Source organism: Xenia sp. Carnegie-2017, unplaced genomic scaffold, assembly GCF_021976095.1.
Source record: "Xenia sp. Carnegie-2017 unplaced genomic scaffold, XeniaSp_v1 HiC_scaffold_24, whole genome shotgun sequence".
In the NCBI taxonomy this organism is placed as follows: Eukaryota; Metazoa; Cnidaria; class Anthozoa; order Malacalcyonacea; family Xeniidae; genus Xenia; species Xenia sp. Carnegie-2017.
Window position 1 is genome coordinate 15,945,269 of NW_025813487.1, and position 25,708 is coordinate 15,970,976.

The 25,708-nt window shown below is 37.3% G+C and overlaps 5 protein-coding genes and 1 long non-coding RNA gene across 8 annotated transcripts; 3 read left to right on the forward strand and 3 right to left on the reverse strand.

Moving 5' to 3' along the window:
- Nucleotides 1-35: 35 nt before the first annotated feature.
- LOC124450341 (neurocalcin) lies at nucleotides 36-7,254 on the reverse strand. 2 transcript variants are annotated; one of them, XM_047001002.1, is made up of 6 exons: nucleotides 7,119-7,254; nucleotides 6,290-6,367; nucleotides 5,924-5,971; nucleotides 2,787-2,917; nucleotides 888-1,242; nucleotides 36-534 (listed from the first exon to the last, which is right to left on the reverse strand). In XM_047001002.1, the coding sequence occupies exons 5-6, from the start codon at nucleotides 1,238-1,240 to the stop codon at nucleotides 306-308; spliced, it is 582 nt and encodes a 193-aa protein (XP_046856958.1). In that variant the 5' UTR covers nucleotides 1,241-1,242; nucleotides 2,787-2,917; nucleotides 5,924-5,971; nucleotides 6,290-6,367; nucleotides 7,119-7,254; the 3' UTR covers nucleotides 36-305. The 2 variants fall into 2 exon arrangements, with proteins under 2 accessions (XP_046856958.1, XP_046856957.1); XM_047001001.1 differs by lacking the exon at nucleotides 2,787-2,917.
- A 22-nt stretch (nucleotides 7,255-7,276) lies between these two features.
- Nucleotides 7,277-9,363, forward strand: LOC124450342 (neurocalcin homolog). Of its 2 annotated transcripts, none has more exons than XM_047001004.1 (3): nucleotides 7,277-7,391; nucleotides 8,497-8,869; nucleotides 8,989-9,363. In XM_047001004.1, the coding sequence occupies exons 2-3, from the start codon at nucleotides 8,517-8,519 to the stop codon at nucleotides 9,188-9,190; spliced, it is 555 nt and encodes a 184-aa protein (XP_046856960.1). In that variant the 5' UTR covers nucleotides 7,277-7,391; nucleotides 8,497-8,516; the 3' UTR covers nucleotides 9,191-9,363. The 2 variants fall into 2 exon arrangements, with proteins under 2 accessions (XP_046856960.1, XP_046856959.1); XM_047001003.1 differs by lacking the exon at nucleotides 7,277-7,391 and adding an exon at nucleotides 7,524-7,639.
- A 2,352-nt stretch (nucleotides 9,364-11,715) lies between these two features.
- Nucleotides 11,716-13,437, reverse strand: LOC124450343. Its single transcript, XR_006949940.1, has 3 exons — nucleotides 13,224-13,437; nucleotides 13,046-13,095; nucleotides 11,716-12,286 (listed from the first exon to the last, which is right to left on the reverse strand). It is a non-coding gene; the product is annotated as an uncharacterized LOC124450343 (long non-coding RNA).
- LOC124450340 (mRNA export factor-like) lies at nucleotides 12,828-16,717 on the forward strand. Its single transcript, XM_047001000.1, has 11 exons — nucleotides 12,828-13,015; nucleotides 13,559-13,757; nucleotides 13,964-14,053; nucleotides 14,134-14,220; nucleotides 14,376-14,615; nucleotides 15,077-15,103; nucleotides 15,237-15,343; nucleotides 15,432-15,504; nucleotides 15,594-15,695; nucleotides 15,989-16,084; nucleotides 16,167-16,717. Coding segments are annotated over exons 1-11 (1,110 nt in total). The 5' UTR covers nucleotides 12,828-13,013; the 3' UTR covers nucleotides 16,254-16,717.
- A 1,860-nt stretch (nucleotides 16,718-18,577) lies between these two features.
- LOC124452244 lies at nucleotides 18,578-21,363 on the forward strand. Its single transcript, XM_047002826.1, has 2 exons — nucleotides 18,578-18,896; nucleotides 21,197-21,363. Exons 1-2 carry the CDS (start codon nucleotides 18,746-18,748, stop codon nucleotides 21,361-21,363), a joined length of 318 nt encoding a protein of 105 aa, XP_046858782.1. The 5' UTR covers nucleotides 18,578-18,745.
- A 471-nt stretch (nucleotides 21,364-21,834) lies between these two features.
- On the reverse strand, nucleotides 21,835-25,707 carry LOC124451924 (2-iminobutanoate/2-iminopropanoate deaminase-like). Its single transcript, XM_047002529.1, has 6 exons — nucleotides 25,581-25,707; nucleotides 25,453-25,513; nucleotides 25,174-25,218; nucleotides 24,448-24,571; nucleotides 24,315-24,370; nucleotides 21,835-22,179 (listed from the first exon to the last, which is right to left on the reverse strand). Exons 1-6 carry the CDS (start codon nucleotides 25,646-25,648, stop codon nucleotides 22,105-22,107), a joined length of 429 nt encoding a protein of 142 aa, XP_046858485.1. The 5' UTR covers nucleotides 25,649-25,707; the 3' UTR covers nucleotides 21,835-22,104.
- Between the last annotated feature and the right edge of the window lies 1 nt (nucleotide 25,708).

Here is a 25,708-nt window from a genome sequence, read left to right on the forward strand (position 1 = left end):
TTAACATCACGTGACTTTCATGAAAAGATTGAGACTGCATTGTGAAGCTTTATAATTGTAAAAGTAGACAACTTTATTATAGTTTCTACAATATTTTTGAAACAACCTGGTGCTGAAAAAATGCTGTTGAAATTGTAATGAAATATCAACACTCCTAAAAAGAAGCTATGAAAACCAAATTCTCAGAATCGCGCATACAGCCAATCATAGAAATTTACAGAGACTTGAATTCTGAGAATGTTTGAACAGACATCTGGAGTTTGAGTTCATAGGCATTCCTAACGTTACGGAATGTAATTGAGCCTTCACGAGGAAGTACCAGCGGCTGGATCACATTGAAGCAAACGCACAATAGATGGATCGCTTTTGGCGCCATCGATGAACTCAGATACGGACAGTTTTCCATCAAGGTTTTTATCCATTTGTCGGAAGATTTTCTCGACTCTCTTCTCCGGTGTACTTTCATCTTCTGGCATCTTCATTACAGTGCCAACCATTTTGTAAATAGCCTTAACAATCTCCAGCATTTCCTTCCTAATGAAAAGCGATCGTTTACGTGAAAAATTGTAGGGGTATTCTGGGATCCACATTTTTTTATTTAATCTGCAATTTGTGGAAAAACCCCATATTTTAGCTGGACCAACTTTTTTCCGTCTTCTATCAGTTCATGGAGCAAAGCTTTACACATATTTCACAAAAGGTGGGGTGCCAGCCCCCCACCTCCTAGGCTACAAAAAACCACTAACTTTCACAAAGGTGGGTGCCGGCCCCCCTCCTACGCCACAAAAAACACTAACTTTCACAAGAGGTGGGGTGCCAGCCCCCCCACGCCACAAAAAAAACCTAACTTGCGTCTTGTCTAAACAAAACGACAACTTAAAACTTACCTGGAAATGTATCCGTCACCATCAAGATCATACATGCTGAACGCCCATTGCAGCTTCTGCTCAAGTTTGCCACGTGACGTCACAGAGAGCGCGCATATGAACTCGCGGAAATCTATCGACTTGTCGTTGTTTACGTCAAACGTACGAAAAACATGCTCCGCAAATTTCGACGCGTCACCGTACGGGAAAAAATTGCCGTAGATCTTTTTGAATTCTTCGACGGTAAGATGGCCGCTGGGACAATCCTTAAGGAAGCCTTTGTACCATTCTTGCAACTCATGCTCGCTGAAATCTGTCTGTTCTTTAAGATCTGACAAAACCTCCGGACGAAGCTTACTGTTCTGCTTGCCCATCTCTAAAAAATGTGCGTATAAATATCTAAAACAGCCCAAAGGATGATTGCCACTCGAACCACAAAACACAAATTATGGCTAGATAATATTCTAAAGTTACAAATACTTCATGTTGTTATTGTTTAACCAGTTTGACCACACCCGCATATGATCGTTGATTTTTTTTATAACCGAGCCTTACAATTACTAAGTTCACGTAAGTTTCTTCAAGTATTAGCAGGGAGGATAAAGAGAAACAGAAACACACACCCAGTCGATAATTCAAAGAATTATACAGAGATACTTAAATACGTAAGAAAACCGAAAAGGGACACACATATCAAATACAGTGGGGTGAAGCAAGCCGGCAAGTTTGGTAAAGAAATGTAAAATTCCCGATGTTCACTCGCAGCAAAAACAATAGATTTCTAGAAAAATAAGTAATGTAGATGAGCCGAAATTTAGAAAGCACGACCTAATTGGCGGGCTGGCTATGCAACTGATCAAGTTAAGTTTTAATCTGGATATTTTTCGTGCTAAGAATACTTCAAGTCGTACAACTTATACGAAAAAACATCGAGAAATCACGGAGAAGAAAACTTGAAGACACAATTCACATAAAGGCATCATTTCTTCATGCAATTATTGTAATTCGCTCCTAGTATCCACGCGACCGCAATCGATAATAACTTTAACAATAAGGTTTGAATAATTTACAAAAAAACTATCGCTACGTCTGTGGTTTACCGTCCGCGCAGCTGAACACGAAAAAATTGCATGCTGCGGAGGGTAAATGTTCCGGAATATGCCAGCAGCGATCAGAAAGAAAAAGCTTATCATAGATTTCTTTTATGAAAAGCATCTGTACATACTTTTCATAAACACACAATAAACACAAAGTAAACGAGCATCCCTCAAAAAGCCATGCATACAATAGCAATAAAATTACAGCAATGGAAATTAACATCATGTTTTTGTAAAGAGAAGTGACACCGCTTGCTATGACACCTGCGGACGAATTACAATGGCAAATTACGACACGTGAAAACTATTTCATAAATAGCAAAATACGTTATATATTAAATTCTCTACATCATATTTTACATGTTGGTGTTTGTGTAACTAGAAACTCGAGATTTAACGGTGGACTTACGACAAACACACAAAAAAAGAAAACTCGACATCGCTCATTTTTTAAAAGCAACCACGAAACAGTACAGAAATAGTTAGCTATGAAATTTTGTGCTTTAGCAATCAATATCCGAGGCAACAGCTTATCTTTTTTTTTTCATCAAAAACGCGTGCTATTGCTAGTACGACTCTTTCCTGTCTACAAAGAAATGATTTACATTAACAAGGAACCGTAAAAACGCCTCTCTATGTGAGTGGAGAAAAAAGAATTTTTATTGAATTACACTCCACGATAGAAAAATATTTCAACCGGCTACCTTATGCATACATACATCATTGGACAAATTCTTTGTAATACGCACAAAACGACTTAAAGATAAACATGCTTGGAAGGACAATCTACTTTGATGAAAGAAAATTCACAGCAAACACTCACTTTGAACAAATCGGAGCACAATTTTCCCTCGAAAATCGATCCTTAAAGTCAAATTTCTTTCAATAGGAGAAAAACTTTACATTAGAGACAGTGTTCGAGATGGATGCTGTCGCACAAAACTCTCCTCGCCACTGTAATCACAGGAGACATAAACAAATACATTATACAAAGCACACGTTCTTTTGTATTCGATGACATAATAAATGAAATCTCATGAATGTTTATGAGCTTCGTGTTGGCTCGGATTTGAAAGATTACATTTCATTAATGGGCAGAAAAACATCTTTCTATACTTTGCGTAGGTTATAACACGGAATTAAAAATAAATTGCGAAAAGATTACAATAATTGAATGGAAACGCAACTGTGAGCTAGCGAGTGGGAAGTTAAACTTGACAAACACCACGTATAGAAATGCGTGTTTGTGCCGTATCTCACGACACGAAAATACGATGAAACAAATTTAAAAACGAAATGTTCGAAAATTTTTGACGAGTGCAGAACTTATGCTCACGCCAAACACTTTGCAAAAAAACTTCAATCGTTTTTGCTCACAATGCTTGTTGAGCCTTGTTCGACGAAGCGGAACATAATTAAGTGAAAGCAAAATTAACATTTTGCTATCTGCGTCCAATCTTTCTTAGGTATGTGAGACGTATTTTTGCATTATAATTCGCACACGCATGAAATCGAAATTATGCATGCTAAATTTGTGAGTATACGGATGGCATTTGGGAAAAATCTATGATCCCTCATCCGATTTAAAAGCCCGAGAATTTTTTCACAAGGGGATAAGTTGCAGAAGGATGCTCGAGACCCGTCTCCAGGGCATAGTTTAAAAACTTCGATCATTTTGTACAAGTCGACGACTGTTTCTAAAGCGCTCTTTCAAAGAGCCGTACGATCCATGTCCTATCTGCATGCACTTATATCATTGGTTATACCGACATTTAACAACTAATTTACAAACGAAGCAATACAGTTTGATATTAACTATTTGATAATAATGTAATTTTCACGGGAACATCCTTAGTCACGTAAGGCGTAGGTTGTGATTTGCAATCGCGCCTTTATCATTAAACATACATAAATAGATGATTTTTAATTTATTTCAGAGTTTTTTTAAGGTTCGATGTTATATACTTATACATATATAGTCAAAAAAGTCACATAATATAATAATGAAAAACGGTTTTGCCACACTGAGTTTCGCTACATCAATAGTGAAGGGCAATTCTCCCGTCATGGATATGAAATGTACGCCGTAATTCAGATGTTATTCATAGCTTCAAGCTCAGAAAATAAGCTTAATCTTTAATCATGTACTGTTATAAACAGCTTTACACTATACTAAGAAATGAAATCAAACATAAATATATATATACGTCACCATTAACGGAACTAATAAATTAATATAACAAGGGTGAAAAATAAATATATTGAAAAAATCTGCGCGCTAATTTACAGAATGGACAACATTCTTAAAGTGGTTTACACAAAGTGGACATACATGGCAGACGTAAATTCTTCCACTTGACAATAATTAAGTCCTACGAAACTACGGGACATTTTTTATTGTGCTTAAGAGCAACTTCATCTGAAAACATAAGTTAAAGTTTTCACTGTCCTTCTCAATGATGCGAAGGCAATTGTGAGTCGCATGTGTGACACACAAAACACAACAATGAATACTTGTTAAGTGCTCTTGAAAAATGCCATATTTATGGTAAAGTTGGAAAAATACCTACATAATACACTAAATGTGATAATCCAAATTTAAACTGAAATACGCACCGTAATAATTAACATGCTATAACATTTTATAACAAGTCATTTACAACGCAGGCTCAACAAATTTCCAATGTTGTAAAGCTGTTGGAATATTATCTTATCACATGGTTATTTCACTCTTTCGCTAATGAAATTGAGCACCCTGTTCTTTTGAGATTGCTTTATTCACAAATAACAACTTTGATCTGGTATTACTTCCATAAATAAAGATGACCAGATTTACCACACTTTGGTAAACAATCTTACCAACTTTTTTGTACAAGTTGATTGTCAGGTTAGCGAAGTTTTGAGAACTGTTGTTGTTGACTGACGTTTTGACAACATTCGACACTAAGGATATTGAAATGTCAGTCAAAATCAACACCAGCATTCCTTTACAGGATTCAACTTACCCGGACAATCTACATCTACAAACAATGTAATGATACTCTCATGTTTAAGTCATTTAATTCATCTTTTCACCCTCACTCTCTTAATGGCATCCTTCCCTTCATTCTGAAAGCGGTGCTAAGCAGAAATACACAGCCTAGGACACGGTGTTCCACCCCTCAATCAATGGTGGCCTAGTGTAGCCTATCCCAGGCTATGTGCACATGTTTCATACCTGTGTATTTGTAAGTGGTCCCTAGTCTAAAGCATCTTTAAATTTATTTGAGAAAGATAATGGAAAACTTGATTAACCATACCATAATATAGACATATGTATATGATAATGATTCTCTGGATTTGTTTTAAATTTTTATTAAGCTTTCAACTCGGTGCTTTGAGCCTTCGTCAGAATGTGACAATATATTATTTACAAAGATTTTGTAGGCGTTTGGAGCGTCTGATTGGTTGGTTAGTAGTTGAGTTGATATTATTGGATGGTATAAGATGCGTTGTCATGCGTTATCATTATCATAATATGCCTGGGTTACCAATTTTCAAATATACATATGTATATATATACCAGCATTCATTCATTCAAATATCAGAATGACATTTACACTCATACAACAGAAATATAATACAGACAAAACAATGTCAAAATAAGGCTGCTCGACATCAATATTGATAGAGGAAGGTTTTAGGAGTTAACACAGAAAGGTTTCTCGATTGAACACCCAAAAACAATCAAAATTATTTCACAAGGACCTGATATGAATTTATGCCCACTATGAGCCCAGCCATTAATGATTTAAAAATAGCAAAAAGTCCTAATCTTGAAGAAAAGATTTCAAAAAGAGAGGATTTGCTAGATCAAAATAAATGTATCCTTTTGTTGATATCCCACACTAACAGGGTATTACTAATCTATTTATTTATTTTAACTCTTCAAAAAATACAACAACAATTATTTCCACTTACAATTGTTTGGTTCTTTGAGGTGATGTTCGTACCTTGATATTATAAATTCTATGTTGAAAACAAATTATCAATATTACAGAGAGAACACATTTCTAACATATTAGATGAAATTGATGGATTTAACAGCACGCTGCTGAGGTATAGACAATGAAACTATCCTCATAACAGACAACGAAACGCCTTTATCAGTTTATCTTAGGTTTTCCCAATACATTGATGGGAGAACTTTAGCAAAGGCCAGTTCAACCATAAATATACAAATATCTAGCAAACAATCAATTTCCACAAAGATAACTCAAAAACATATGACGGCAATTTAGCGAGATTTTGACGTCTAGCTACACAACAAAAGATTGGATTGTTTACCTCCAACAAAGCTTGAAGAACAAGGTGGCACGGCTAAAATGTTTCTGCACAAGTCTACCAAGTCAGCGATTTGTGACTCTATTTAAGGTAAGCAACAGAAGAAGAGAATGACCAAGTGGATCGTGTGAGTTTAAAAATATTTTTAATCATTTTACAGCAATAAAACATGCAAATATTCGCGTAAACAAGCCGTTAACGTGTTTTGAAATTGAAAATATTGATTAAATATATGAATTACAATCGTTGTTGCTGCCTGGCTTTTGCCACTTAAAGGGCCACATTATTATACTTCTGCCAACAAGTTGCTTACATGTCGGGATAATAAAATTAATGCAATAAAATCCTCTTACAAACAAATACATCACTTTAAACACCGCTCTAAGCTTTCCAGTAAAAAAATCTGTAGTGGGCATATGACTGGACCATGTGCTAAGCTTTTATTTCAAGCACAAACAAAAATTTCAAACTGATAGGGAATGGCTTCTCTCTGTCTTTGAGGGGGGAAAGGAAAAAAATACTGACAGATAACGTAGTACGTCCACAATTGCTGGCAACGCTCTTGAAACATTTGACATTATTAAAGTTTCAAGAGACGGTTTGCAATGTGGCATCAACAAAATATGCCCAATGTCAAATGCATAATTAATACAAAACTCTGCAAAAAAGCGTCCAGCACAAGAAGGCATCTCAAACAAATTATGAGCAAAATTATGAACAAACAGATGGGAAACCTCTCAAGCTCTTATCGATCCCCCTCTTACAATACGATATATTTGTTGTGAAAATCTCGCATGTTTACCAAACTCGACAGTAACAAAAGAAAACTCACCTGTCTATTGAAAATTGTTAAGTGATTCAGCAGCAAATCTGTTTGAGGTTGACAACTGCAGCAAGAATTGACAAAATTCATTCAATCCAGAGACAACATTGTGTGACGTCACACATTTACATTACGCGCCTGCGACTTTCGTTGACGTCATATCAGTCAACTCCTTGATCCTGTGCAGTCCAATTTGTTGATTTATTCAAGATATTACTTAAATTTGTGCTTTGCTAATGTCGGCTGTTTAATCTTGAATGTGGAGAACATCAAACTGATCAGGCAAGTCACATATTTATATTTTGCGATACTTGGGATGTTAGTCAAAAATTATAGGAATAAGATGTACATATGTTGTATGTAAATACATGCGAGCCACATTCTGACATTCATAATGAATTATTCATATTTTGTCGAAGTCTATATAATTTTACCTAAACAGTTGGTAGTACTCATTTTCGATTGATCATTTCCTTCGGAAGAATCTATCAAGGGATATTTATTAAAATTAAACAAGAAGCATTTGAAAGGTATGGTATGTTAACTAATACATCAAATTCGATTTGCTTGGGTATATTTAGTGAATGAATGGCAATAATAGTAAAAACAATTAGCGCTCCATGCGTGATGTGACGCCGTTTTAGCGCCATCAGGGACATTGATTAGGCGTAAAGAAGTGTGAAAGTTTTTCTTACAAGTGCTTTTAGCTAAAGATGATGAACAATCTTGTGATCGCCTTGCTCCACTCACAGGCCATTTGCCCTTTTATGCAACTGTCTCTGAATAGAATTATGCACAAATATCGTTAGCGTGTAATATCTTTTGGGCATGTACTATATGATGCCACAGTGCTATGTATTAGTATTTAATAAAGGCGTTTGCTCAGGAACATTGTGAAATCACTGAATTTAGTTTGCAACATGGATTTTCAAACTGCAGGAGAAAATGTGTATGACGAAATTATTCTTTCGCGTGAAAAATTTTTACGACCTTTAATGGTTTGTTGTTAATTAACGCTTCGTCGAAAGGGTCTCTTATTTAGGAGTTAACACATATTTAAATAATGAGAAAGCATATTAACCAAAATAAACTCTTCAAATGTAAAGTAACTCAATGTTTTTACTTCATACGAGTATCGTACGTTGCCAGTAAAATCTAAACACACCAATGATTTTAAATATTTGCATTTTCGAGTTTCCCTGCTGGGTATTTCACTTGCTTCAAGTATTTCCATATATTCTTCTTAACAATGACGTGTATAAGTAAAGAGTATTTCAGTTTCCATTTAATAACATGCCCAAGTATCAAGGCTTGTGCTAATATCTCTGAAGATGGCAGTAGAGCAATTTAAATGCAAAGTGAGCATATTTATGTCTTTTTATTTAAGATTATTCTACCGTACTCTAAATGGGAAAACATCAAAGCAAACTGACTCCTGAGGTTTTGGCAGATCTCTCAGCAACCACAGAGTTTGATGAAAACGAAATCAAAGAATGGTTTAAGGGCTTCAAAAAGGACTGCCCCAATGGTCAATTAGGCATGGATGCCTTTAAATCAGTCTACTCCAGTTTCTTTCCTAATGGAGACCCATCAAAATTTGCTGAACATGCTTTTAGAGCATTTGATAAAAATGGTGATGGTTTCATAGACTTCCAAGAATTTATCGTCTCTTTATCAGTTACTTCAAGGGGGAAAATGGACGACAAACTAAAATGGGCCTTTAACATGTACGATATAAATGGCAATGGTTTTATTAGTAGGTAAGGAAATTAGATCTTGTTAAATCACATTTCGTTTTTTAATAATTTAGGTGTAGCAATTATTTTCAACATTTATATTTACTACATCATGAAGGAGTGCATGCATTTTATTCCACAAGGGCTGAATTGCTGGAAATCATGGTAGCAATTAAGAAGATGAGTGGTGCCATACAAGATGGAACTGACGAGAGCTCGGCAAAAGAACGCACCGATACACTCTTTGAAGAAATGGATAAGAATTTCGATGATAAACTTTCACTGACTGAGTTTATCGAAGGAGCCAAACGTGATCCATTCATTGTGAAGATTCTTCAGTCATAACCAGACCATTGATTTGGAAGATAGTAGTGAAACATTCACTGAATGTCTCCTTCGTGGATAACTTTAGAACTGCATCAGTAATTCATTATTTAAAGATACTGCATAAATTGCTCATCGTAAACACAATGTCTTTTCACGAAAAATAATAATATAGCACAATTCATGAAAATTAATACTTGCCTTTGTGTCCTTTGACATATTAGTTTAATCATATCATAATGAATAATTATATCAAACCATTTTACACCACAGTCAACGAGTACAGTACGGTCAATAAAAAGAATCCTAGACTAAAACAGAAAATGAGAAAACTGATGACTGTGGTCACAGTGTTTGGGTGAACCATGGGTGTACATGATGACGAAATGCCCGAATAACAAATAAATTAAAATATTTAATTATTGTGCCGAGTATGCGACAATTTTAGCCAGTACGTACGTACATCGCTTATACGACAATACTTCATGGCGCAACCCCTGTATCCACTGTAGTATTATTTTCGCAAATTAGTTTCGCAAAACCCCCGGCATCGTTTTCAAATTAATAAAAACAACATTTATCGGTTTTAAATTTTAAAACTAATGGATACGTCGTATAATATACTCTGCAAAGTTTCATATTGTATATACATTTTAGCCACAGTTGAGGATTTTTGACGGAGAGCGCATCAATGCATCAAACTCCGCGCACTAAAATACTTTAACATCTATACACAGTAATGAAAACTATCGTGAGTGGATTCATGATTCGCGCGGCTAACCGCGTGACCTCAAATGTCTTCATGATTTCAATGGTCGTCATTATCCCACTGTCAACCCCAAGTACCACCCAACCACACCAACCGACGAAAACGGCCATAAAAACACAAGAGAAAACTATATCGTCTGGGGGTGCTGTCATCAGGTGCGGTTCCCCGCCATTCGGAAGCAAATACGGCAACTCGCTGGATTTGTCTGTGCAAGGTTTTCCAAAAGAATGTGACAATAAGCCAATCACGAGCCAAGAAAAGATGATGACGCCAAACAACATGTAACCAAACGCCTTAAATCTATTCAAAAATGCCATTGAGTTCAAGTCCATAAAACCACCTGAATTCGTCGCATCAAAATAGGCAAAGATGAAGGCCGCTAGCCACGACACGACGCTCCAGAAAACACGCGAATGATGGGGTTGTGAAAACGGATTGCGGTAACCAGAAGGACCAGTAAAATTCATGAATGTCTTTTGAACAATTTCTACGATAAGATGAAAGACCGTGCACAGATTGAGCGAAAGATATGCGAAATACAATAAAGTGCAAAGATTGTCGATATCGCACGTGTCCACATGAAACATCAACACGGTCGTCGTTGCCTCGTAGACGATATCGCATACAACAAGACTGTACAACATCATTCCGTTGAGATGAAGCAAGTTTTGAGGAATTTTATTACGGGCCAATAGGAAGAGAAGAACGATATTGATGAGAATAATAAATACAGAACATGTTACGTGGTATGAACTAGAGTAGAATTGAAAAGCGGCGAGGACGTTGGGAAAGGCCATCGCAAAGTTTACGAACTCCATTGAGATTGCAATTCACGCCGGCGTATGGGATTGGGAACGGTTAACGCTGTCTCCTTTGAGTCCGCTCCTTCTCTTAAAATCTTGAATTCGAAATGTAATGAGTACGACAAGCCAGGAATTATAAGATTAAAGCGCAGATGTTCCAGCGCAAGTTCGCTGTTCGACTAATCACATCTTCGGAGGAAGGACGTGATTATAAGTCGGCACAATATATAAAGTTCACGTGTTTAAATCCCCACAAAGACATGAACACAATAGAAATATCCTCACAGAACGCACGATTTATGCATGATCAAGTCATGCACGATGCGTGTTTAGCAAGTTGACTCACAAAGATATTGAGTTACCTACACCGACCGTTAACAAAAATAACGCGATAGCAAGTCAGCCTTGGAGATAGTAAATTCAAGCGTCCGAAAATTTTTCCAAAGTATTGAATATTCATGATTTATTTATAATTTATTCCAAAAGATTGATTCATAACGTCTTCATCGTTAAATTGCCTGTTTTAAAAGGGTTTATTTTAAAAGTTCTAACTCTGGGTCAGTACTCAATTGATCGAGCTTCAAACAGATGAACGCAATTTAGTCTTTATCGGCTCTACATTTGAGAAATTTTTTTCCAAAACCCTTAGCACTCTGCATATCAACAATGGAAAACACTATTCACTTTCATGAAAAGAAATATCGAACTATTTCACTATTATCGAAACCGCGTTTCTTATATGCACGTTCAACAGTGCATTCCTCCATCACGATATGTCCACGTGCATTCTCAGGCTGGTCCCACTGCATGAGCGCATGCAGTGCCATGATGAAGACAGCACTGTTACCAGCTGTTGTACCTGACTTGGGCTTAAAACAGTAACATTTAAAGGTCTTCATTTTATTTCAAACAGAACATTAAGTGTTTCGGAGGAAAATGCAAGTAATTCAACATAAACCAAACATCATAAGGTGTTAACGTAGCCCTTATATATGGGGCATACATGAGTCATAATGTCGTATAGATTTATGTTGCATTCAAGCCAAAGACACTTCATACATTTGCAATAAGCAAAATTGTTTAAATATCGTAATTCATCTAAAAGCGTCCCACTTTTAATGTCCCCCACGTCTTTGTCTCAATTTTCACGATTTGCATTCGAAACAAAGACTACATGTAACTTAGTAGATCACATATACTGTAAAAGCGGACTTCAATAACTCCTACTGTCCAATACTGTTATCTAGTTTAAGCTACTGCTATCACTGCAAAATAAATATTCGTGATATTGAGACGGTAACTTCAATTACGTAACGCACTCTTCGGCAGTTCAGCTTTATTTCATCCCACAAATTGCCAAGCACCACAAAGGAAATATATGCTTGGGAAAAGGAATACAATTTTCATTTCTTCTTTGGAAATTGCAAAGGAAGACAGGACATAGGTACATCGAGACATCGCGATGAAATACCCGGAATTATTGGGCAATATTCGCTATTGCACACCATTCTTTCCAATGGTTACGGTCATCGACATGTTCATCCTCTATAGTGGGGGTCAAATATTTTAACAAAATTTAAGAAAATGAGGTATTATTTTCCAAAACACAAAACCCAGCTATTCTTTAGCATTTTTTATTTTCATCGTCCAAGTGTCATTTACGTTTGCTTTAATCTCTTCACGACAATGATAATTCATGGCTTTGCCGTGTAATCCAGCGTGTGACTTGAGTTTGTGGCTGGGTTCATTGTTCATAAAACATTTTGATATGCTCGAAACAAAAAATGGCACATTCGTGGATACACTTTCCATGATAGTGCTGAAGTATTTTATAGTTTTTGGTCATATTTTGTTCGTTTTCCTGTTTTTCTCAAGCGTTTTCGCAATGACCGAGTTAATTTTTCGAATAAACTTGTGACAAAAACGTCATTTGAAGAATTCACGAACATCAGAAGAAAAGTCAAGTGGACGCAAACGAAATATATAAAATTGGTTATGGAATATGACACGATGCTTGCTTTATTGACAGCGCTTCTATTCAACTGGTTTGCATGATTTATTGTTGGTGCATGTAATAAAATCTTATTGGTCGAAGAAAATGTTTCAAGTAATCCGGACTTAGAGTAAGAGTGGTCACTCTGTTCACATTGGTGTACCTATATTATTTTCCTGACGATACACGCAATTAACGTGTAAATCAATATTGCTTTAACGAATAGCATGTTGATGTCACGACTAACATTTAGAAGACGAAGTTTCAACTTTTAACTGAATGTAACTTGTACTGTTGTGTACAGCACTGACCTGAAAAGTAGTCTGTAGATGTAAGGCAGCTAGATCAGCCAATATACAATCTGTAAAGAAGTAGTAAATGATTTTAAAAAGTTTAAGTATGTAATGCCTTAGAATTTCTGTGACAGTACTCTTGGTGGACTCTGAGTACGAAATGCAAACAACAGGAATGTGAAACGAGAATAACCACCTTGTTTAAAATGTACTGAAAGCCGATCAGTTGTCGCATAAATCATTTTTGTAGCATTGTTTAATGTTGGAAAATCTCAAAATGAATTTCCTAGTCTTTGTTGGTCTTTGTTTGTCTTGCACAATTACACACTTCAAACTAAAAATGCCGCCATTTTGTTATCCCTTGAGAAGCAGCTTTCATTAAGTATCGCCATTGAAGGGTCGTTCAACCGCTGATTCTTGAGTGTGCAAGGTTTGACCACTGGATTTGACCATAAGAAGCGTCGCACTGGTGGTTCATGCTACAACCGATGCGTATATTTACTCTAAAAAAAGAAATTTTGTTTAATATAGGAATTTAGGAATGTTTGGCTCAGCATTTGGTAGCACTTCAAGCTCGATAGGTGGTAAAATGCCTTTATCACTGGGTCTTGGTACAATGCAAAACCCAATGAAAGATGTCGAAGTTCCCTCCCCCCCGGACGACAGCGTGAGTAGAATTAGGTTCAGTCCAAAAGCTAGTTTTTTCGTGGCATCATCCTGGGCGAATGATGTAAGTATAAAATCAATTTGAACTGTATCTTTGGCTTAACCCAAGAAAAAGAAGTATTTTATTTAAACAATCAAGAGGACTTCGGTTTACTTAGGCCCTCCGTATTCTGAAAGTTTAAATGCTGAAGATCAAATCATACTCTAAAACGGCTAATGTGATTTGCTAACTTTTCACATTCATTCACTCATAGTTAACATTTGGAATAGATTCGATGTTGGGAAGTAACCAGCAATGCTAGTGTACCAAAGGCACAACAGACTCATCAAATGCCAATCTTGGACTGTTGTTGGCATGATGTAAGAGAACATGATCTCATTAAATACGCAATAGACAGATATGTTTCTTATCGGTATTTTGATTTTTATTTTGTTTAAAGGATGGCAGCAAAGTTTTTACAGCAAGTGTGGATAAAACATGCAAGATGTGGGATTTAGGTAGCAATCAATGTAATGTAGTTGCACAGGTATGAAAATCGACAGCCCAAATCAGACTGTTCGCATGCATGTTGATCACAGCTAAAATGTCATTATTCAAACACTTGGTCAAACTTTTCTTATGAAATGTGCTGGTTGACCATGTTGTTCTTAATCTTATCTTTCCCTTAAAAATATCTTGCAGCATGATCAGCCAATAAAAACAGTTAATTTTGTCCAAGCACCAAGCTATTCGTGCATAGTAACAGGAAGTTGGGACAAAACTTTAAAGTTTTGGGATATGAGACAGTCAACACCTGTTGCCACATTTAAACTACCCGAAAGATGCTATTGTGCTGACATAGTTTATCCAATGGCCGTCGTTGGTACAGCCCAGAGAGGAATCATAGTGTATTCATTGGAAAGTCAACCTAGGCAATTTAAGGTTTGTTTTTTCTTTTGCAAGTTTGCCATATCAATGTTTAATATCAACTAAAGTTACTGTTCAGGTTTACAAACATATTAATTTATAAAATGGCAACAATACTAGGCTTGTGCTGATTGGTCCATAGCTGAGTTTACATTGGCTTGTAAAAGGATCTTAGCTCAATCAATCAAGTCAATTAAAGAGAATTTGCAAATCAATCATCAAGACATGTTAGAGGAAGAATTAGACTGTTAGTTTTAAGTTTATCTGTTTCAAATTATTGTTATTTTATAAAAGAAATAAAAGATGCTTTTCGCGTTTGCACTGGCTTAAGAAAACTCAGAGATGTTTGTGAGAACTCTTGTGCAGGTGCAAACCCTCTTGATCTGCTCTCAAATTCTCCCAAACGTCTCTTTGGTGTACATTTTCCCCATAAACATTTTTCAGTGTCGCTATCAGTGCTGTTGTTTTGTTTTTAGAAAATCGACTCTCCCCTTAACTATCAGGTTTGTCTTTCCCATTGCTAATTCAAACTTTACTTCATGTCAGATTTGATGTTGTACACGTAAGTCATATATTCACTGTATTATCAACATCTTGGAATTTGTCCGAATTTCATCTATGTCATACTACACACAGCACCGATGTGTGACAATCTTCAAAGACAAAAACCAACAGCCTACAGGATTTGCCTTGGGGTCGGTCGAAGGACGAGTGGCCATTCATTACATCAATCCAACAACACCGTAGGTTCTTAAAAAATATCCAAATTACGTCATTATCAGAGAAGAACTCCAAAGGATTTTTAACGTTCACAGTTTTATTGCGTTTCAGAAAAGATAATTTTACTTTCAAATGCCATCGAAGCACCACTTCAAGCGCAAACAACGTACAAGATATTTATGCAGTAAGACTATAATTCAAAGTTCAGTTCACCTTGCACACACTGTAAGGATAATCATTAACCTTGGCAGTTTTTTCTTGCCTTCAACACAGGTCAATGATATTTCATTTCATCCTCAATTTGGAACTTTCGCGACAGTCGGCTCCGATGGAAAATTCAGCTTCTGGGACAAGGACGCACGAACGAAGCTGAAGGTGATATTATTAGCGACAGATATACTATTACAAGTACATTGGCAGTGTTCAGTAAAATAGCTATGTTGTGATGGTACATTGACTCATACAGCTTAGCATATACACGTACATATAACAGTTGTAAAAGTTGCCATTTTTTGTTGTATTTGCTATGTATAATTGTTCCTCTCTCTCCACACATAATGCCAGGTAGTGCCCTCTCGTAAATAATTCTTTCCTATGCCACTGGATGACGAACAACTTTATCCTACCAACCATTAGCTTTATATGTCAATAACATTGTTTTTCAACAGACGTCCGATCCTGCGGCCAGCTTACCCATATCAACGTGTTCCTTCGACTCAACTGGGTCTATTTTCGCTTATTCTACCGGCTACGATTGGTCGAAGGTATGAACAGCCCAATCGATTTTGTATTAATATGAAAATGAAAATTATACTTGATACTGTAAATTTCAAAATACTTCTATAGGGACATGAATACTTCAATCCGTCAGTGAAACCGATGATTTTACTGCGCAGTTGCATGGAAGAGCTGAGACCCAAAGGAAAGAAGTAAAGTCCAGTCATTTTGCACATGTCCGCCCACTCTTTCATGACGAAAAGATGAAGAAAATAAGCGATTAAGTTTTCACAGTTTCACCGAATAACATTTGACCTTAACAGCTTTTTGAAAGCTTTATTGACTGTCGTAGCAAAGCCTTGTGAAAGATAATGTGGCGAAAATAAATATTTCCTGAAACGAAGAATAGCGTGAAAATGTATTTTTCAGCATTTAACGATACAAAGAACGGAAAGAAAATGCTTAGCATACATCTGGGTCATCGTCATCATCCCGTAATCCCATTTTTCGCAACGAAACGGAGATTTCCGCAATGAAACGGAGTTTTTACAGTTCTTTCCATTAGAAATTGACCATTAGCGAAAATACACTTATATACATATTATACAAATAGCATTGTCTATTCGATAGAACTTTCAAGTGTATTAAAAATGCGGTTACATTTTCTTTGAGATGTGAAACTCTGTATAATTGATATCTACTGATTCCTCTGTTGAAATCGTAGCTTTTTTCAATTTACTTCGAAGGGATTCTTGCTATTTAGTTTGACGAAACTTTTGCTAATTTGTTGACGACATCTTGCGTCATCATTTGCTGACGTGATAAGCGATTTGAATTCTGAATTGACAATTCAGTTAGTTTTTATGAAATTAAGTTTTAAACCTTTTAATCCCAGCTGAAAAATAAAACATTCTTCATCAAACATGTCCATTTCTTATGCGCCAATGGAGGCCAAAATACCAGAGGGTTTTGCAACGTTATTGGAGGACCTAACGAAACAAGTTCTCGCTAGACAACCTAAAGATATAATAGCCTTTTGCGCGAGTTATCTTCAGCGAAAAGTAAACAGCGTTTCGCATGGCATTAAAGGTATCACATTATTTTGTTGATGGCAGAAAGGGGAGGGAAGGTATTTTCTGATTTGGACAATCAGCTGTTAACATGTATGGTAATCTATAGAAACTTTCGTTAGCTTGGTAAGACAACTGAACAGAATACAAGTTTACGTGACTGCATAAATGTCAAAAATCTAGAAAGGAAAATGTAGAAGAATATTTTAGCGACTCGTATGAAAAATGTGGCGTATTTAGCTTCAAAAACGTTATTTTTGACAATACTAAAGTACCGGTATTTCCTATAATTAGCCCGCAGTCTTATTCTAGCCCTCCCCTTTCTTCTAATAATCCCTCGCTTGAACAGTTGAGAGCTAAACAGAGGAAATACGTTATTAACCACAAGAATGCATTCAAATAATTCATGAGGGGGAGAAAAAAGTTCTATCTCTGAAAGTTTATGTATATATTATTTATCTATGACGCTTTTATCATGTTAATTTTGCTATAGAAATTTTTAAAACTGCATATTTCAGTCTTGAGTGTGATTATCTATTTTCTGCTGTTAATCTGCTAAACTTATTTACAGCAAGTTGCTTATAAGACTTATCATTATAGTATATATAATTAGTTAGGTGTCACGTAGTTAGCTTATCTTTGAAAAATCTAGTTCGTACTAGCACCTTTCGTCATAATTCATTTCGTTAAGCTCTCATTTTTTGATATTTTTTTAAATTATAAAAATTTCCAATAAAATTTTAAATGTCATTTATTTTACTCAAAAAAATTGCAAGTTATACATACATCAACTTCCTGGAACCTTCTGAATGTTAAGTTAGACTTGAAAATTATAGTTATGATATGAAAGTTATAATTTTTTCGTACAAGTACACTTATATTGCAAAATTAATGGCTTTCACGAAAGATGTTGCTTAAGTAACGCAATATGTTGATCGCTATAAAAATTTCTCAAAAAGCAAAAAGTCACGGTTTAAACTATACAATAGAATAATCAAAACTTATCAGAGTTTATTTTTAAAAAAAAAAATTATAACCGCCTTTAAAACATTTGAAAAAATCAATGTCAATTGGAGTTTGTGCTATCCAGGCAGCGAGCAATAAGCCCCGTACTCAAAAAGGTCCTATAAGGCTGTGTGAAAAGTGTTCTAGAAATGAATATTACGATTGTGAAGTAGCATCTATGTCGTCAAATAAGCAGGTACCGTATTTTTAAATGTTTACTTTGCGTGGGCAAATGTATTTTTAATATTATCGTAAATTGAACTACAAGTGTACAGCGGTATTGACGCAACAATGAATTGCGTGCGTCCGTCGAAAATTTCTAATGCAAACAATTTTTTTCAAAGCACGTATGAATAGAAATAATCACTAAAGCAGGTCGGTTACGATAGTTTGTGTAAACGTTGCCAGGCAACCAAAAAATAATGCGAACCAATGAGACGAAAGTAATATGAGCCGAACAATATAGTTCATGTTTGTGAATACAATTCGAACAGTCCAACTGCCAACACGACAAGCAAACATTAAAGGATCAAAGGCGCAGTTTTAGTTAACCAGTTTTGTTTGTGAATGAGTGATTATCCTTTCATAGGATAAACAAAGCGTTAGGGGTTTACAAGCAAAGCCTTGAAAGTTATGGGATGCGGTAATAGTCGTTCTTCTGTTTCTACAGTTGCCAGCACTACAAATGCGACACATGTGAAGCCTGGCTCGTCCACTGAGGCAAATAATAATGCACAAAAATCATCGTCAGAGGAAAAGAAGGACGCCATAGTTGATGCAGAAGGTATATAGTAAAACGATAGACACCGTAATAAGATCAAAGCTAGAGGAAAAATTCCACTGTGGCCTGTACGATTATCAACGATGTGATATGCTTTTATTGATGGTTAATGACCATCAGTGGATTGAAATGTTACGTTAAAAAATTTCGAATCCAGAGTTTAAATGACGTACAACTTGAGTCTATAACAAGTATTTTTCCGTCTGTGAATTTTGACACACATATAAATATAAGACATGCAACTACCATCCAATTGATTTTTTATCTTTTTCAATTGTAGCTGAATAAATCACGAGAAGTAAGAAATGAAATGTTATTTAGTCTGTACGCAGTAGATTAAACAAAATGACCGTGTTAAGCACGTAAATTAATTCCAAAGTACATAAGTTGAACTAACGCAGATTCAAGCATTAACCGTAGCTAATATGTAAGTGAAACACGTCTATTCGCCGCCATTTCAGGTCATTATAAAAATTATTACAACACAATATAAGTGTAGCTTACAAAAAATTATATCAAATATAACCTCGAGATTGCTATAGAAGTATTACTTCTGGCCAGCTTAAAATTGCACAATCTAATTTTTTTGATGCGGCAGAAATGCATATTTATCATCAACGATTGCTTTTCTGACTTTTTTTTAACGCAAATCTGCGTTCTCATTCAAGTATTTTACGTGGTTGCTATGGTGAAATTCGCCATCGTTACTCGGATAAATTTCGTTCAAATTGTTCAATTGTCCCTTTAATGGGTCATTGAATCTTTCATTACGAATTCATGCTCATAAAAACTAAAAGCACAATTAAAAAACCCACAGAACAAAGAAATGGGAATGTTTCCACAACAATATGTGTAGTACTATATGTGCAGACAGTTCAACAAACCAGAAACACATATATCACAAACTTGTTTTTCATTAATGTTTCGTCACTAATTTGCGTTTTGTTGACTAAGCTACAGGAAAATTACGGCTGATTAATTAACATGGACTCGTTGCCTGAACAAAGTATTTTCTCAGGAAAATCTAACAAAAAATTGATAAGCTAAAAGCAAATACCAGAACAAAAACTTAGCTTTTGGAACAAACACTTAGCTTTTGAACACCTATGTCGCTAGAACGTTAATCGTGGGTAAGGGTCTTAATATTCATATATTACTAAATATATGAATATGCCCCCCGCCCTAATTAACCTTCTAGTTACAGCTCTGCGTTCGGTACCAAAGACTCACAAAAACACGTTTACAGCTCCCATGAATCTTTTATAGATTTTAAACTAAATATATTCATAATCATATTCACCTGTTACTCTTGTCAGAGTAAGTAGATATTCTGTTGTGAAGCTTTTTTAAGCCAAACGACTGCAGGTCACAGTAAGTTAGTGAATGAGTTAGCTAGTACAGCTATTGTGTGGACGATTTCCCGTGGCAAAAACATAAGGATAAGGTTAACTGAAATGTCGTCGGCAATGAACGTAATGAAGTCGCCGGCAATCGTGAAAATATAAACACAGATCTACGCATGCATTTGTATTTCCATTATCGAAAAAATATTTCCTGATAACGATTAGAAATACAACTGTGTACTTAATGATCTTTTTAAAAGCACTCAACTGGGCTTTAATATAGTATAAAACAAATTCCGAAGAAACAAGACATCTTGAGATTGCAAAATATGCATCAAAACAAGACGAGAAGTGAACTGTAAATTTTCGACTTTATTTCAAAGTCATCCTCATTCTGTCTATGGATGACTTTGAAATAAAGTCGAAAATTTACAGTTCACTTCTCGTCTTGTTTTGATGCATATTTTGCAATCTCAAGATGTCTTGCTTCTTCGGAATTTGTTTTATACTATATTTCTTTAAATCGTCGGTTGGTCAAGGTTTTTGGGCTTTAATAATCATTATAGAAATACAATTGTTGAGTGAGAGCGACAACCTGACCTCTGTTTTGAAAATAGTGATAAAGTAAATAGTTTGAACCCGGGAGTATCGTTACATGTTTGTAAATGTAGATCGTCCAGGTTGGTATAGTCCTGAGAAGGACTGTTTTTGTTGTTGTTGACTGACGTTTCGACAACCTTAGCGGTAGTCATCTTCAATACACAAATGACTCTGAAGATGTCAAATGAGGAGTAAACGTCAGGTTAGCCGTACTTTTTATCTGGTTCCTACATCATTGTATTGTCGAAACGTCAGTCAACACCAACAAAAACAGTCCTTCTCAGGACTATACCAACCTGGACGATCTACATTTACAAACATGAAAATAGTTATGTTGACGAACACAATGAATACCTTTAGGAAAAGAAGATGGGAAGCCTAATCAAGACGAACGAGAGACTCCGATAGGAGAAGAAGCTGTATCGAAATACAGCGATCCTACTTCACAGCAAGAAGAAACAGAGCCAAGTGATGACAAACCTGCGAAGGATGGATTTGATGATGGATTTAATGAAGATAAAGAATGAAACAGAAATGGAATGGAATGGAAAAATGGAAGATGAGAATGGAAACTAGACGATAAATGGAAGGAAGGAATGGAATGGAATGGAAGAAGAATGGAAGGAAGGAATGGAGATGGAAGAAGGAAGGAAGGAAGGAATGGAATGGAACGGAATGGAAGGAATGGAATGGAATGGAATGGAAATGCGAAAATGGAACGGAAATGGAAGAACTAAAATGGATGGAATGATGAGAACCAATAAACGCTACAGGTAACAACCAAAATGCAAGCTCTGAACCAACAATGCAAAACATCAAGCCTGATGAAGCAGGGATGACAGAGAATGCAAGAGAAGGTGATGGGTGAGCCAAGAAGCAACAGAACAGTGAAAATGAAAGTGAATCATAGAAGCTGGAAACGGTACTTACTTGGGATATGTATTAATTGTATATACATACGCATCATACACCTTACTATATTATTATCAATTTCATGATTATTCTTAAATTAAGTTTAATACAACCATATGTCGATGGAATTTAGGCGTGATGTACAGTATAATGACTATTTTTATTTTTATCAAACAAAAAATTCCATTGAAATTATATTCGTGTATGTTTTGAATGAAAAACGTAAAAAGTCATATGTTGATTTCGTGTGAGACTTTTTCAAAGCTCTAGGATAGCAACTCTAACATTTCATTACCTTTCAAGAGATTTTTCTACCAAAATTTCTAGAATATTATCATTTTCAAACTTTGTCATCATCACAAGTTTGCTGGCACATTTTCCGTGACAACATCGCCAACCATTCCTATTGCATCAATCTCGACTCGAGCACTCTGAAAAAAATTCGTAATATGAGTTAAGATTAGAGAGCAACGACTATTGAAAAGTAGAGTCTCAAAGGTAGCCTACCCCAGACAGTAGCCTCCTCCAGACAGTAGCCTACCCCAGACAGTAGCCTCCTCCAGACAGTAGCCTACCCCAGACAGTAGCCTACCCCAGACAGTAGCCTCCTCCAGACAGTAGCCAACCCCTGACAGTAGCATGCTCCAGACAGTAGCCTACCCCTGACAGTAGCATCCTCCAGAAAGTAGCAAACCCAGACAGTAGCCTACCCAGACAGTAGCCTACCCCAGACAGTAGCCTACTCCAGACAGTAGCCTACTCCCAGTAGCCTACCCCAGACAGTAGCCCACCCCAGACAGTAGCCTACCCCAGACAGTAGCCTACCCCAGACAGTAGCCTACCCCTGACAGTAGACTACCCCAGACAGTAGCCTACCCCCTGAGAGTAGCCTACCCCAGACAGTAGCCTCCTCCAGACAGTAGCCTGCCCCATACAGTAGCCTACCCCAGACAGAAGCCTACACCAGACAGAAGCCTACCCCAGACAGTAGCTACCCAGATAGTAGCCTACTCCAGACAGTAGCCTACCCCAGACAGTAGCCTACCCCAGACAGTAGCATACCCCAGACAGTAGCATCCTCCAGACAGTAGCCTACTCCAGACAGTAGCCTACCCCAGACAGTAGCCTACCCCAGACAGTAGCCTACCCCAGACAGTAGCCTACCCCAGACAGTAACATACCCTGACAGTAGCCTACCCCTGACAGTAAAATACTCCAGACAGTAGCCTACCCCAGACAGTAGCATCCTCCAAAAAGTAGCAAACCCCAGACAGTAGCCTACCCCAGACAGTAGCTCTATCCCAGACAGTAGCCTACCCCAGACAGTAGCCTACCCCCAGACAGTAACCTGCTCCAGACAGTAGCCTACCCCAGACAGTAGCCTACCCCAGACAGTAGTAAACCCCAGACAGTAGCCTACCCCTGACAGTAGCATCCTCCAAGTAGCAAATCCCAGACAGTAGCCTACCCCAGACAGTAGCAAACCCCAGACAGTAGCAAACCCCAGACAGTAGCCTACCCCAGACAGTAGCCTACCCCTGACAGTAGCCTACCCCAGACAGTAGCCTACCCCAGACAGTAGCCTACCCCGGACAGTAGCCTACCCCGGACAGTAGCCTGCTACAGACAGTAGCCTACCCCAGACAGTAGCAAACCCCAGACAGTAGCCTACCCCAGACAGTAGCCTACCCCAGACAGTAGCCTACCCCAGACAGTAGCCCACCCCAGACAGTAGCCCACCCCAGACAGTAGCCTACCCCAGACAGTAGCCTACCCCAGACAGTAGCCTACCCCAGACAGTAGCCTACCCCAGACAGTAGCCTACCCCAGACAGTAACATACCCCTGACAGTAGCCTACCCCTGACAGTAAAACCCAGACAGTAGCCTACCCCAGACAGTAGCCTACCCCAGACAGTAGCATCCTCCAAAAAGTAGCAAACCCCAGACAGTAGCCTACCCCAGACAGTAGCCTACCCCAGACAGTAGCCTACCCCAGACAGTAGCCTACCCCAGACAGTAACCTGCTCCAGACAGTAGCCTACCCCAGACAGTAGCCTACCCCAGACAGTAGTAAACCCCAGACAGTAGCCTACCCCTGACAGTAGCATCCTCCAGAAAGTAGCAAACCCCAGACAGTAGCCTACCCCAGACAGTAGCAAACCCCAGACAGTAGCAAACCCCAGACAGTAGCCTACCCCAGACAGTAGCCTCCTTCAAAAAGTAGCCTACTCCTTGAAAGTAGGAGCCTTTTTTCAAACTTACTAAAGAATCCCAAAAAATAAATTTCCTCTCATAGAAATTCTAAAAGCTTTACAAAATGTTTACTTTTATCCATACAATATGTTCATATACATTTTTGCCAAGCAATGTAACCTTTGATCACATTGAAAAATATGGTTTCTACAGAATGGATTAAGAGCAGCCCATTGGAGTTAACCGATGCTAAAAATGACAATTTGGAACTGAGCATGCACCTAAAAGTGGTCCCTTTTGAGGACACTAATTTTGAAAGTATCCTCATCAGCTATTTTCAAGACTCAGTTGTCATATGTAAGTGAAACTGACCTTTGGTAAATGAGCGACTTGAAAGGCCACTCTTGCTGGCTTTGCACTTGTAAAGTCTGCAAAAATACACCAAGTCCTGTTCTATAACATGATGGCAGAGATTTCTTTAAGTATGAAGAATATTTATTCTTACATTCACAATAGACTTCATTCATCTTGGCATAATCATTAATGTCGGCCAGAAAAACACTGACTTTCACCACATTATCAAGAGAGGAATCTGCAGCTTCCAAGATGCTCTTGATGTTCTTCAAGCACTGTTGTAAATTGGCAATGTTCATTTTATGTCATTATAAAGAATATTCATTGAACAAAAAATTTCATACACACAAATTAAATGAAATTATGGGATCCCCAACAGAACATAGAGAGCAACTACTATTGAAAAGTAGAGTCTCAAAAGTAGCCTACCCCAGACAGTAGCATCCTCCAGACAGTAGCCTACCCCAGATAGTAGCATGCTCCAGACAGTAGCCTACCCCAGACAGTAGCCTCCTCCATACAGTAGCCTACCCCAGACAGTAGCCTACCCCATACAGTAGCATGCTCCATACAGTAGCCTACCCCAGACAGTAGTATGCTCCAGACAGTAGCCTCCTCCATACAGTAGCCTACCCCAGACAGTAGCATGCTCCATACAGTAGCCTACCCCAGAGAGTAGCCTCCTCAGTAGCCCCCAGTGGCAGTTATCAAATCAACAACTTGCCTTAGCTTTGTGGTGGATATTTTTGATAGATTTGAGAAAATCGACTTTTTGTTTTGGAAGCCATAAGATGCACAAAACTAGCTTAGAAACAACTGGTGGATGGAGGAGGGGAGGGGGACAGAGGTGGTAATGATGTACAATTCACAATCTTACCTGTCTGGTTTGGGATACAATATCCTCACCAACAAAATTTGAATCCTTAAAGAAATCACGAAGAGAACAATGGGTAAAATTAGTGGAACATTTAGGGTTTAAAACAGCAGTTTCCATTGTAAAATTTCAAAGTTAAGGATTCTTTAAATACGCAAAAAATTGCAAGCAGATTCACTGGATAGCGTTCAAAATAAAACTACAAAACTACAGTGTTCCGGAATGGCATAATAAAGATCTTCCGTTTTGAATGTACAAAAATATCAAAGTTGCAACTGGTACCTTAGGATTGAGGCCGAGTTGACCGGCCACGTAGACCGTACCGTTGGCGACTATCGCTTGGCTGACAAAAAAATTAATGATAAACATGAGTTTAAACGTTTCCTACTGCTAGATGTGAAGTATATTACCTGTAAGGTCCAGCTGCTTTAGGAGCATTTGGAGTACTTATTACTTTACGAATTAATTTTGAAGCCATTTGCACTTTTCGTTCCTGCTATTTTGTCCTAAATACACATGGCAAGGTTCGGACCTCGAC